This window comes from Eublepharis macularius, chromosome 2, assembly GCF_028583425.1.
Source record: "Eublepharis macularius isolate TG4126 chromosome 2, MPM_Emac_v1.0, whole genome shotgun sequence".
NCBI lineage: Eukaryota > Metazoa > Chordata > Lepidosauria > Squamata > Eublepharidae > Eublepharis > Eublepharis macularius.
Genome location: NC_072791.1, coordinates 34,680,109 through 34,694,036, shown reverse-complemented (window position 1 = coordinate 34,694,036; position 13,928 = coordinate 34,680,109). Strand labels below are relative to the sequence as shown.

At 39.2% G+C, this 13,928-nt stretch overlaps 1 protein-coding gene across 3 annotated transcripts in view; it reads left to right on the top strand.

Annotated features, from left to right (window-relative positions):
• Window positions 1–13,928, top strand: part of TTC8 (tetratricopeptide repeat domain 8) — an 80,807-nt gene that overhangs the window by 56,074 nt on the left and 10,805 nt on the right. For all 3 annotated transcript variants that reach the window (XM_054972696.1, XM_054972695.1, XM_054972697.1), the window contains 6 exons: window positions 749–834; window positions 3,546–3,633; window positions 6,656–6,766; window positions 8,966–9,105; window positions 10,467–10,641; window positions 12,910–13,032. In XM_054972696.1, the coding sequence (XP_054828671.1) occupies window positions 749–834; window positions 3,546–3,633; window positions 6,656–6,766; window positions 8,966–9,105; window positions 10,467–10,641; window positions 12,910–13,032 (723 nt within the window). The remainder of the gene's footprint in view (window positions 1–748; window positions 835–3,545; window positions 3,634–6,655; window positions 6,767–8,965; window positions 9,106–10,466; window positions 10,642–12,909; window positions 13,033–13,928) is intronic.

Sequence of the window (13,928 nt, the reverse complement as noted above, 5' to 3'; positions counted from 1 at the left end):
GTTCAAGCTATATGATCAATTTTCTCCTTTTTCTGTCAAGAGTGAAAAAAATGCCTCTCAGTTTGTGGCCACTGTTGTCCTTTGGCAGAGGCTTTAGTTTTCTCAAAAACAAAATTTCTGGCAGTTATGTGATGCAACCTGGACACAATGGCTTCAGGGCCAAGAGAAATATATTATGTATCAGTGGATGCCAGAACTGGATACCTAATCACAGTTGAAACATATCTCTACACTGTTCCTGACTATGGAGGTCATTGTCCTCGATTTGGGTTCAGAGCTTAAAATATGGCTTTCTGCTTCCACTGCTCTTACTAGTCTCTAACTTTATGCCCTTTTCTTCAACCACTATAGACAAGCTGCTATGTTCTCGTGAACTGTATGCTGTTTTGTATTAACATGGAAGGCTAAGTTGCAATCCACTTTACCCATGATTAAAATTCATGATGGGGTAGAGTCATGTTCCTGGTGTCTTAGCAATTGATTATATATATTTAAAAATGCATTTATAAAACAAATCCATCAATTCTACAAGAGCTTAACATCAAAACTATTACAATGAGGGCTTTTTTGTTGTTTTAGACTTTACAGCATAATAAAGGAAGGCATGCTAAAACCAACATTTTTCTCTGCTGTGACAATATTTTTGCTTTAATCTTGTGCTTTCTTTTTTATATCTTGCCATTTCTTTACAGTATATTTTAGATCAGAATTGAAGCTGACCTTTTCAAAAAGTGATTTCTTTTTCAAGGCTATAGATCTGGCAGCATATGCCACTCAGCACGCCCAATTCAAGGACTGGTGGTGGAAAGTGCAAATTGGGAAGTGTTATTACAGGTAAAACAATTCATCCATTCTCCAACCTAAGACTTGATCCAGTCCAATGGGGTGTGTGCTAATGCTTACATATAGTGTGATTTCTATAGGGCAGAACAGCCTTGGTCTCCCTCCGCAGCTTACATGCAGGCATTTCACCAGACTAATGAAAGTGGAGGCCTGTATATATCTCTCTTATCCCCATTCAGCCTGCCCCATCCAGTAGAAAACAGCGAAAAGAGTGATGATTCAGAAAGCATGTGTAAGCTGCTTCCTAACCCCCCAGTGTATTTAGTACCCATATGTGCACACCAAGAAATGAGGATGGGAAATAGGCTGTATTATGCCCTGTAGATGTCCTTCTGCACTGCATCTGTGGTAGATTGGATTAAACTTGTAATATATAATAAAGTCTGAAGTACTGTTAAGTAACCTGCATTAAAAAATACTATAACCTTATAAGAAGTCATATAGTGGACGTTTGGTTTGTGGGATCAGAAACAAGTCTTATGCTCCCATGTTTCGAGGTGAACCAAGTTAAACGGGTGGTTTCCAGTTCTGATCTGGATAGTTTGCTGAATTCAGGGAGCATGGCAAACAATGGTTTGCTCAAATCAGAGAGGGAAAGGGTAGAGAGAGAAGGTTTGTGTGAGTCCAGAGTTATATCTGATGTGGAGGAACTTCTGTAGCAACCTACTGTCTGATTTATATAATGTGAGGAATACAAACAACATACAGCTGACACTACCATTTGCATTTAAGTTAAATTAAACAGATAGAATTAGTCATAGTGTGTGGAATTGCAAGCAGTAGGAACAACTAAGATGTGATATCTGAAGATGGAAAAACAATGCTGGTTTTTGGTGATTCGTGCATTTGTTCTATCTTGAGACATGTTTATAAGCAGTGAAACAGCAGTGTTCCAAGCCTGTAAAGAGAATAGTCCCTTCAGTCAGATTCTGATTTAATCTTATTTATCTTTTTAGAATAAAAGTCAATATATTATGAATAACATTATGATATTCCAGTTTTGTACCCCATCCCTGTTATCTATATTATACTACCTTGTGGGATTTGGAGTGTTACCCACACCTTTATTCATTGAACTTTCTGTAAACAAACCCATTGAGTTTTATTTTGTTTTATTTAAAAAATGGGGGAATTAGGTGAGGACAGCTAGGCTGTCTCTGAGGCTCCAAAGACCAGGGCTTGGATCCTATGAGTTCTCTGTGCCCTAGACAGAGCACTCTTCCTCATCTACTAGAACTTCCATTTGTTCACGATCAATTATTTTCAGTGGGCCCTGGAGCAAACTGGTTTGCTCTGTAGCAAAAGACTGTTTAGCATGTACGGAACTTGTTCACAAGATCCAGCCCTGCAATTGGAAAATGCATTTTGAATTGGATAAAGTCTAAACTAAAGAGAAGAGGCATGTGCAGGCAATTTAGAAGGGACAATCTTGCCCCTCTCTTTTCTTTCCATCTTGTCATTGGTGGTTTAAGATACTAACAATTTGCCACAGTGTTTAAAGAGGACATGCTGTCACAGGTAGGTAATCATGTTGGTCTGCAGTAGAACGGCAGGATTTGAGACTAGTGGCACCTTAGAGACCAACAGCCTGCATCTGAAGAACAGAGCTTTGACTCTTGAAAACTTATACCCTTGAAAAATCTTGTTGGCCTCTGAGGTGCCACTGGACTCAAATCCTGCTGTCTTGCTGTCATAGAATCTGCTAAGTGTGTGGCTAAAAATTAGAGCTGTGTCATCAGACTGAATTAAACTGCTAGATTAGCACATCCTCTCTGAAGTGTAGTGATTTGATTCCCCACTTGAAGCCAGCTGGGTGATCTTGGGTCAGTCACAGCTTCTAGGAGCTCTCTCAGCCCCACCCACCTCACAGGGTGATTATTGTTGTGGGATAATAACATACTTTGTAAACTGCTCTGAGTGGACATTAAGTTGTCCTGAAGAGGGATATATAAATGTTGTTGTTATTTTTATTATTAATGCTTTTTGATACAAACAATGCAAAACAATTAGAGGCCTTCAGAGGTCCTTATTACATTGTTTTTATAGCTCCCTTTCATCGAAATTGGCTCTAATACAATGCTTCAGTTACCTTTTAATTTGCTATGTAAAAAGCATATTTTGACAGTCTTTTTAAAGAGGTACTGCAGCAAAATATTTCTCTGTGAAGTAATTTTATGCACATTTGGGCCTGGTGAATGAAAGGGGAGGTAAATGAGGGTATAAACATTTAATTACAGTAACTAATTACAGTAGTTGTATTACATGTTCCCTGAAAAATATCTTTTACTGCTAAAATTTAGCATTGGGGGCAAGACAGACAGTAGCTTCATATGTGCTTTAGACCATATATGAGTATAGCCCCGATGAGGTCACTGAGAATTTACCCACAGAAATGGTCTATGAATTGCCCCCATTAGTTTTTTCCAGGTTAAATGGATTACTCTTAAGTTTTATCCAGTGGGAATACTGTCAGGGAAAGTTAGCTCTTTTAACAAGTTTTGGGCAAGTCTAGGAAGGATTTCAAAATCCAGTGTACAATTGGGAAAACTGGAAATGTAATTTCTAATGAAATGACTCTTCTGTATTGATGAAAATAGTTCACTTTATGTATTTTATCCTTTTGTAGATCATAATTTAGATGAGTTTAAAATTGTCCCCAATAGTTTGTTTTTCGGACATCTTTAAATTACATCTTTCCTCAGGCTAGGATTGTATCGTGAAGCAGAAACACAATTTAAGTCGGCTCTCAAACAGCAGGATATTGTAGACACGAGACTGTATTTGGCAAAAGTAAGTTGGTATTTACAACTCAAGGTTCGTCATTTCAGGTTAATAGTGGGGAACTTTAGGCTCAAATGTGAGATAACAGCAGAGTGGAAATACTGTTTTTCATCCACTATTAAAGGGTTCTCAGTTACTTTGAAATACATCCAGTTTTTAATATCCTTTTAAAAATCTGAGTATATTTAGTAAATTTTAATGATGCTCCTGACTTTCAATGCTATCACAGTTGTAATATTTACAATAGTCATTTTTGCTCTTACAAGAACAAACACTCAGTTATTTCTTGTGTCCTCAGTTATTTTAAATGCTATTTTAGTAGAAAGACAGTGTAGAAATTCTGTACATAAATAATTTAGTAAAATTACAAGATCTGCACACCATTTCACTCTGTTTTTTTTCTTCCTTCCATGGAATATCTTTCCAAAATTCCTAATTGGGAGGGTTCGGGGGCAAGATCAACTAGCATGTTGTTATACCAGGTTATGTGTGTGCACATGGGAAGTAATGTACACACAGCCACAGATGACCTTGAAGATTTTGCTGCAGCCACTTGCTCCCATTGAACAGACATGTCATTTCTAAATGGACCTTAGCGAATGGCTATGGCTGAAACTTCAAAGATTGCTCTGGCTATACACCATGCATCTGACAAAGAGAACTTGATTCTCGAAAGCTTATGCTACAATAAAATTGGTTAGTCTTAAAGGTGCTACTGGACTCTTTTTGATTTTGCTACCACAGACTAACACGGCTAACTCCTCTGCATCTCTGGCTATACATGTGATGTATAACTGCAAGGTACTGTCCAGGGTTCTGATATTAATGAGTGTGTCCTCATTTAAAGAAAGGTTAGGTTTGAAAGCAGCTGTTTGCAAAATGTTTCATGCTGAGCTGTTTTTTAAAAGAAATTCAAGACCAAGTGGGGGCGGGGGACAAACAGATTGCCATATAGCCTCCTTTTACATGTAAATCTGTCACTGAAGCCACTTACATAGAAATATGATTATGAAAAGTGGTTGATGGGAGAAATGGGTTTGGATGTTGAAAAATTAAAATAAACATGACAGCCACAAGGTAGACATTTCTTTAGAGTGTTAATACAGACATTGCTGAGACAAATCCTTTGGTAATTGCTGTACAGATTATAAACAGAAATTCACTGTGAATGCTTTGAAGGATGCTTTAGATAAGCTTTAACACTGACATCCACAAATGAGAATTTCCAGGAATAGGCTGTTGCAGTAAAATTTCTTAAAACATCTCCTTTATTGGTAATGTCTCTTTTGATGTAGCCAGAGCCTAACATACAAAGCTAGTCAGTCTCATTTATTTATTTTACCCAAGAAGCAATTACTTTTGCATGTCGGTATAGGGCACATTAAGAAGTAGTTACAAAGTTATTGCACCAGTCCTGATGTTTTTATTTTTATTAACAATAACAGAGCAACACGGTCCAAGCTATAACCAGACAAAATTATCCGTGTATAATTAAAGTCTTATCCTCACTCATGCAGTTAACAATACATTTATTGAATTAGCTCTTATTGTATAGCCAGGACTCATACCACATAGTGCAATACAACTACAACTTCAACTTACAGGCGTCATACATACTCCAACTCCAACTTTAATTGATGGGTTGGAGTATGTATGACGCCTGTAAGTTGAAGTTGTAGTTGTATTGCACTATGTGGTATGAGTCCTGGCTATACAATAAGAGCTAATTCAATAAATGTATTGTTAACTGCATGAGTGAGGATAAGACTTTAATTATACATGGATAATTTTGTCTGTTTTTATTTTTATGGCTCTTTATGAAGCCACTTTTTCAAACTTTTTCATGGTATGTTTGTCATATAATTCTTGCTGGAGGTCTCATTATACAGAGCTGGTTGTATTTTTTCAAGAAAGTGTCTTTTTCCCCCAGTTCAAAATGCCATAATTATATATTATTTGCTGTTGTAACCATAGCAATAATCTGTTTCCTTACCCCTAAAGTAGGTACAGTTTGTCCTATGCCGTATTGTCTATTATGTGTAATGAGAACACCGTGACAGCTGGCTTTCTGTTGTTTGGTATGCTGTGTCAGCATTACATTATTCATTATGTTATTTCATTGGTATGACTGATCTCAATGGGCTTGCTGAAATATACTAACACTGTGCAAGCACAGTGACACTAAATAAACAGATTGTTTTTCGAGTTCCTGAGTAGCTTGGAGGTTACACATGTGTGCCTCTGCAGTTAGCTAAAAAAAGTCAGAGGGGGCTCATTTGGCCATATTTTGGAAAGTCAGCATTATTTCATTCTTGTTTGATATTAGAAAGCCTGGGATTGTATGAACAAGCTCCATGCACACTAGATAGCATGCTTCCTCTTCTGCTGAAACTTCTGTTTGCTCAAGATGAGTGGCTTTCTGTGGGCCCTAGTATTTTAAAGAAAGCCCACTCCTCAGCAGAAACTAGTGCATACAGTTCATTGAATCCAAGCCATAGTCTTAAGCTATGGTATTTGGTTGGTGCTGAATCTAAAGGGTGGAACTATACACTGTAAGAAACACAATGTAGTGCAGCCTCTCAGAATGTCATCTGTCTTGTGTTCTCCCCTTCTGTAGCATGAAGAGCAACTTACCTTAGGGTATTATGCTACATATATCCCTCCCTCCATACCACAACAGAGTTTGATGGTGGTGGGAAAGTATTCCACTTTAGGGCACAAGGACACGGGGTGGCCTGTCCTAAACATTATGGAAAGGGCAACTGTCCTCTTTTTTGAGAGAGATAGCCCTAGTAGCGGGTCATTCCAACCTGTGAACATGGCTATGGCTCGTTTACATAAAGCTCATTGTACTTTAGAAAGTTTGGGCAGGCAATAGTGAAACCTGGTAGCCTTTGCTGGGCCGGCTCAGTGTAGTTTTTGCCCATGACATGCTATTCTTTCATGCAGTTTTGTACATAGACCCATGCAGCACATGTTACAACTGTCAGCTATGAAACCATTGTGATGCATCTACTGTTTGTTTGCTCAGGTGTATTCCCGCTTGGATCAGCCTTTGAAAGCTTTAGATGTTTTCAAGCAAGGGTTAGATCGGTTTCCTGGAGAAGTCTCCCTTCTTTGTGGTATTGCCAGGATCTATGAGGTATGCAAGCCAAGCTACTAGTTTACAGAAAGGATCAGTTTGCCCATTGTTGTTCAAAAACATTCACTGGATAGATTTCCAGCATTTTCAAATGCTAATCAGCTAATGCTACAGGGGAAAAAATCAAGCCCAGATGATTTGTTCTGCTGGAGGAGTATTTCCTAGTTTAGACAAAACCACATCCAGTCAAGGGAGGCCATACTAGATGAGATCTTGTGGTCCTCAGTCTTCCTGCTGCTTCATTTTGAGAGCAATAAATGTTTTTGTGACAAATAGCCTGTCAATAAGATTAACCAGCATTACTCTTTACAGATCAGCGCTGGCTTCATTAGTAGGGGAAGTAATTGGGAATTCATTAAGTCAGTAAGATTACCAAATAGGGTAAATACTCCAGAGATTAAATAACAGTTCATTTTCAGTAGAGAAAAAAGTTAGTATTTATTTAAGATACTTTATAGATTGCTGAGAAGCTTACGAAAGGTAGATGCAAGAGAATCGAAGCAACATAAGAATAAATAACAGCTTTAAAAATGGCACAACTCAGATAAAAACAATTACAAAAATAATTTACAATGTATATGAACCAGAGAGGTCGCATGTCAGCTGAGATGAGGGGTTGGACCCAGACTAAATTTCCCAATGGCAGAATGGAACTTTCCTGCCCTCCCATCGCAACCCACTGATCTCTACAAAATGCTGCACCTGGGGGATAGGGGACCCAGAGGTTTGTCATCAGGGAAGTCTGCAGTAGGAAGGGGGAATTGGTGGAAATTGTTAGTTTAGTCTGGATCCAACCCAAGGTCATATAGTAAACAAAGAGCCCAAACCCTTTTTGCCTTTATGTAAGAGTCAAGGAGATCCGTCCATAATGTTAAGTACGGTAGATGAGTGTAATGTGAATCATCTGTTTTAAGCAGAAAGCTTTTTAATCCCCTTCAATAGAGATGGGCACGAACCGGAAAAAAACAAACTGTGCAGTTTGTGGTTCGACACATTTCACGAACCACGAACTTTCACAAACCTGCCTCCATTCGCGAACCGGTTTGTTTGGTTCACAACTGGGTCAGCAAATTGTCACTTCCAGGTCAGCAGAAAGAATGCAGGAAATCCATCCCCTGTTGCCTAGGAAATTGATTAATTGGCGCTGGGCTGTCTGCAGTGATGAACCAAAAAATGAACCAAACAACCCAGCCTAAAGTTCGTGGCGGTTTGTCAGGAATGGGCTCTGACGAACCGCTGGTTCGCAAACCATGAACCGGCCTGGTTCGTACCGAACTTTGGTTCATATTTCGGTTCGTGCACACTCTTCAAGTATTTTCAGTGCAAAAATGGTATCCAATGTATCTGCAAACTTGTTCACAATTAAATGATCATATTTTATTGAGTTCCTGTTGCTCTTCATAGACTGCCACAGGATGAATAGTACTATAGAATAGCATCCATTTTCTGCACCTGGAAAACATGCTAATTTCTGATTGTTCACACAATCTTTTCTGTTCATAATGGTCCAAAGCTTTTTATAAAAGACAGATTAAAGGTCCCATTTCACAAAGTGGAAGGCAGGTTGCACTTTAGCAGTATGAATACTTTTTAGTGGAAGCAGAGGCTCCTCCCCCAGTATTCCCAGTCCCAACTTCTACAATGGAAAGGTCTTGCAGTAGAAAAAGTATGATCAGATCAATAGCATTATTTAGAACGTTTGCAACAGAACATTGCAAATCTCCTTCTGAAGCAGTATGCCAGCAACCAAATAGTAATTTGAAATCATCTCCTTATGTTAACAAGTTGCTACAAATAAACAGATTAAAGCATCTGGAAAACTGCAGATATGTACACTATCAGATAATTAAAAATTGTTATTGAAAATTTTTCTTTGATGTGGGGAATATTTAATTTCATAATTATATTACACTTGTGTGTATGCACATCATTTGGGATACATTTGTTCTTCAGCAATAAAATGATGAGGAAGAGAGAGAGAGATTTATAAGATTATATGTAAGCCAATTGTATGGGATAGTGTCTAATAAAACTGTAGACTTGATTTTATTTGGATGGTCAATTCTGTAGCAGCTCATGTGTATACTTTGTATGTCCTGTTAATGGCTAGTCTCAGGAGTTTAGTATTACAGTTGTCAGGTATAATAAAAAAGACAGCAAAAGCATGCTTAAAATTTTTCTTTTTCCAATTTTTTGTAGGAAATGAACAACATTTCTGCAGCTGCAGATTACTATAAAGATGTCTTAAAACAAGATAATACACATGTGGAAGCCATTGCATGCATTGGAAGTAATCATTTCTATTCAGACCAGCCTGAGATAGCATTGCGGTTTTATAGGTAAGGGAGTCTCCATATCTGCAGAAAGTATTCAAGAGGCTAAAATATTTACATAAAAAGGAAATGCTAATGCATACCCGACATAAAAATAAATGGGACTTTCAAAAAGGATGCCAGCACTAGCTTTCTAGCCAAATTCCCATGTTTAGAGCATCTGTGATGGGGGACCATGTAACCTTTTCTTCAAAACCTACTAAGGATGAAATTTCAGCATCTTGTTCTGTGGCTGAACTGCATTCATGGGCTTCATGATCCTGTAATATCCTATCCAGTTCCCCACTGACACAGCAAACAATTATGTTGCCTTTTTGTTATTAATTTTTTTCTGTGTTCAGTTTTATATTTGTGCTTCCTCTTGTCCAAAACGTATGTTCTCTGAAGCACTTCAGATGCTTCCAGGTAGAGAACTTCATCCTATGCCTATTTGAACAGTTTTTACTAGCTTTTGAAATAACCTTTGACAGTGATAACCACATCATACTGCCTGAGGATGGACATTTTTTAAAAAAATTGAAAGCTTGGACAGAGCACACAGCCTTAGCAGAAAATGGGGGAAACAAAAGAAATTGGGTCACAAAGCACAGCGAAACAGCATTTTTCCTGTTGAACTTTCAGAATTATTTAGCCTCTCAAAGCTTATCAGTTCCATATGACTTTGGATACCCCACATAACAGGAGTGGTTTCTGCGGTGGCATCAGTTTGCTGATGTAATTGGTCGTCATAGGGAAAAGTTAGGTGAGAAGCCGTATGGACAAGACTGCTGTTTTATTGTCCTCTGTTGAATGACAAGTACGTAGATTTTTAGGTGCTTCATAAACTATTAGTAACTATTTTTAATAGAAAGCATTTGTGGAAAAGCTCTGTAGTTGCTGAATTACTGAATAAGATAGTGGGTGAGAGATGGGCCACTTAACACTAATAGTAACCAGCTGATTTCAGCATTTGGCATATTTGAATATACATTTCAGTTCAGTGTACCAGTCCAGTTTAAGGGCCCTTTTTAATGTCAGTGGCTTGCTGCAACGGAGCTGCTGCAATATGCTGACTTCTTCCTTTGTCCAGCAGTAACACCAGAAGACTTAGTTATGTAACAGGAGTCCATTTTGGAGCTTGTTCCCAAGCCAACTTCGCTCCTGTTTCCCGGAGAAGTGTGCAGGCACAGAAAGGGGGCTGGATTATGGATTCTTCCCATGTAACCATGTTCTTCTAATGTTACCCAGTAGCATCATAAGGTTCTCTACAAGCTTCCATTGGGTGCCTATTTCAATATGAAAAGTGCTTGTGTAGATTGTGTAGTTTGTATAGTTTCACAGTCCATGCTGCAACGTTACCAATAAACACACACATTTTCTTGAACTAGACGACTCCTGCAGATGGGTGTTTATAACTGCCAGTTGTTCAACAACCTGGGCCTCTGTTGCTTCTACGCCCAGCAGTATGACATGATTCTCAGCTCCTTTGAACGTGCACTCTCACTGGCTGAAAATGAGGAGGAGGCAGCTGATGTTTGGTACAACTTGGGACATGTTGCTGTGGTAAAAGCAAGATTTCTTATGTTATCTTAACAGTTGTGCAGAAAAGCTAAAGCATTAATGCAAGCCCAGGAAGGTATTCAGAAGCCTTTCAAGTACTAGACCAGTGTTTCCCAACCTTTTTTTCCATGGAGGAACTCCTAAATTAATTTTTCAAATCTTGGGGAGCCTCTACCTCTGAAAACATTTACAGGCCAGAACAAGTTGCTGATGGGGAGCCCAGTTCAATCACTGCTGAATTATTGTCAAGAAAATGTATCTGTGTGTATCTGTATATATGCATACAAGTGTGTGTGTGTGTCAACTTACAGCGTGAGAAAAAAAAGAAGCATTTTTCCCTGTATTTTTTGTATTACCTAATTTTTCAAATATTAAAATATCATATCAAAATAAACATCAGAATAAAATTCATATCTAAAGTCAATATAAAGTTTACTTCAGTATTAGGGTTTGTATATTTGAAATTTTAAGGGGTACTTCAGAAATTCCAGCATTTCAGAAATTCCACAATTTCTTGTGGAATCCCTGGTTGGAAAACTGTACTAGACAATAGTATCAGGACCCACCCCCCACCTCTGGAAAATTACTGTGAATTGCCTTGCAAAGCATTTTGTGGATAAAATTGCTTCCATCCATCCTGATAACCAGTGCTGCTTCATTAGAAAGACATTCCTTTAGCCTTGACTACCTTTTCTTGGGTGAATTTAATTCGTTGCTTAGAGAGATGTGACCTGTATTTTTTTATGCTTGACCCTTGTCTACCTGGCTTGTAACATCTTGCCAAAGGGGAGTGGCTGGTTGGGTTCAGATGAGGTTGTACTTTGTCCTAAAAAATCAGGTGTACAATTTGAGAAGTGACTCTTCATTGTTCATTGATACAGATCTCCCACATCCTGTGTAAATTGGCCCTTCGACCAGGAATGGTTGCTCAAACTCGGTAGGAAGCTAACTACCACATATATAAACAGCACACCATCTGTCCATAACAAACAACTGGTCTTTATAAGGCTTTGAAACGGCTCTAAATCCCAGCAACAGGATGCCATTTGAAAGCCCATAACCTGTAAGGAATGTTTATATGTGAAAAGTTGGTTTACATTCAGGAGGATCCATAATTTTGTCAAATTCTTTAATCTGCAGGAAAGCATTAACAACCATGGTGTGTAGACTGTCCCAATCCCTCCATCCCACTTCCTTCTGCTCACTGACTCTGCTTCCTACTCCTTCAGTCTGTACAGTTATTCTCCAATCATATGGCAACATTTCCATATGTATTTGTATAAGAGAAAACATGCAAATATATATGTGGAGAACCACCTAGGCTTACTAGCTCCTGATGTCATGCAGAAACAGTTTACTCTGCTGTGGTTTTCTTTATTTATTTGTATTTATTGAAGTATTTCTATCCCACCTTTCCCCGCCATTGAGGTGGGGGGACTCAGTGTGGTTTGCAAAGAAACACAAAAATGTAACATAAACAACAGCAACAAATATACAATACAACATCAACTCTTGGGCTGGTCCTGGGTTTTCTGAGCCAGCTCACTCAGGGCCAAAGGCTTTAAACCATGGTTTGAGAACCAAGAGCCCTTTGGCTCTTGCCCCAAAAGCTCACACCTCTGGTAGTGCCCAATCCTGAATACCTGTTTTCCCCTCTGATATTTCTAACAAGTTTCAAGTAACAGGTTCCCTAAGATGGTTGTTGTGGGTTTTCCGGGCTGTATTGCCGTGGTCTTGGCATTGTAGTTCCTGACGTTTCGCCAGCAGCTGTGGCTGGCATCTTCAGAGGTGTAGCACCGAAAGACAGAGATCTGAGAGATCTCTGAGAGATCTTTATCTTTTGGTGCTACACCTCTGAAGATGCCAGCCACAGCTGCTGGCGAAACGTCAGGAACTACAATGCCAAGACCACGGCAATACAGCCCGGAAAACGCACAACAACCATTGTTCTCCAGCCATGAAAGCCTTCGACAATACATCAGGTTCCCTAAGCATAGTCTCTTTCTTCACTTTTCCCTCTTCCTTTGTGGTGCAGCAATGAAAGAAAGTAAAGGGGTACAGTTGAGGATGACATTGTTGGGAAGCGGGTTAACTTCTCTTCCCTGCTCCTGATGTCACTGGCCATTAAGAACCAAACCTGCTTCAATCCAGGTAGCCCCCTTCTGGGTTCTGCTTCTTGGTCATGCTCAAGTGTGACAATACATTGGCAGAGTATAGGTGACTGGCTTTATACCAACTCTGTCATAGATATGTTTGGCTTTTCCTCCTCAGGGAATAGGGGATACGAGCTTGGCTTTCCAGTGTTTCAAGCTGGCCTTGACAAACAACAATGACCATGCAGAAGCTTACAACAACTTGGCTGTGCTGGAAATGCAAAAAGGCCGCATAGAGCAGGTAGGTGTTAAACTCCAAAAGAAAGCAGAAGCCGCTGCAGCTTCTCTATTTGTTTCATGGTACTTGGATAAAATGAGAGAGGGGATTAGCTAGGAGTGCTGTAAGTCTATGAATGTGACACACTGATTTTAGGCAGCTTTCCTACCCTCTACCAGATGTGAGATGCTCAAAGTGCCACTTTACCTCACCCACAGAGGCTGGTTAGCCTCATTACAGCATATAGTGTTATAAGGATTTTGAGGAGTCAGGAACTAAAAAGCTAAATTTGTAGATCAGGATGAAGTCCAAATAAAATAAAACTATCACATTGGCATATACTAGTTGGTAGAAAGTAAAAGTAAAATGGCATGAGATCTGGTGCACAAAATAATGCAGAGACTTAGAGCCAAGCTTCAAGAGACGAATTACACGAGGAGGAGCACATAAAGGGAGTTCCAATGTTAGCCGGGAACCTGAGTTTTAAAAGAGATCGGAATGCTTTGTTAATTTCCTCTCTCTACAGAGCCAGGGAGATTGCTGCTCAGAGGGTTCATTAATTTCCTCTCTGCCTCCCAAGGTGCTGTCAGTTTCACTTCCCCTTCTAAGAGGCAAAGAGGAAATAAACCTGAGCAGAGATCTCCCTGGCTCTGTAGAGAAGGGAATTGACAAAGCCTTCCGAGCTCTTTTAAAACTCAGCTTCCCAGCTAACATTGCAACTCCCTTCATGTGCTCCTCCTTTTGTAATTTGTCTCTTGTAGCTTAGCTCTTAGTGTTGCATATCTGGCTACAAAGTTTTGGGAATTCCTGCTGGAATATAAACACTTGGCCTGGAATAAGCATTTCAGTTTTTGTACTGGACTTCTAAACATTCCTGCTGATCCTCTTTTAGGCTTGGATCAGGTATAACCCCAGCTCAT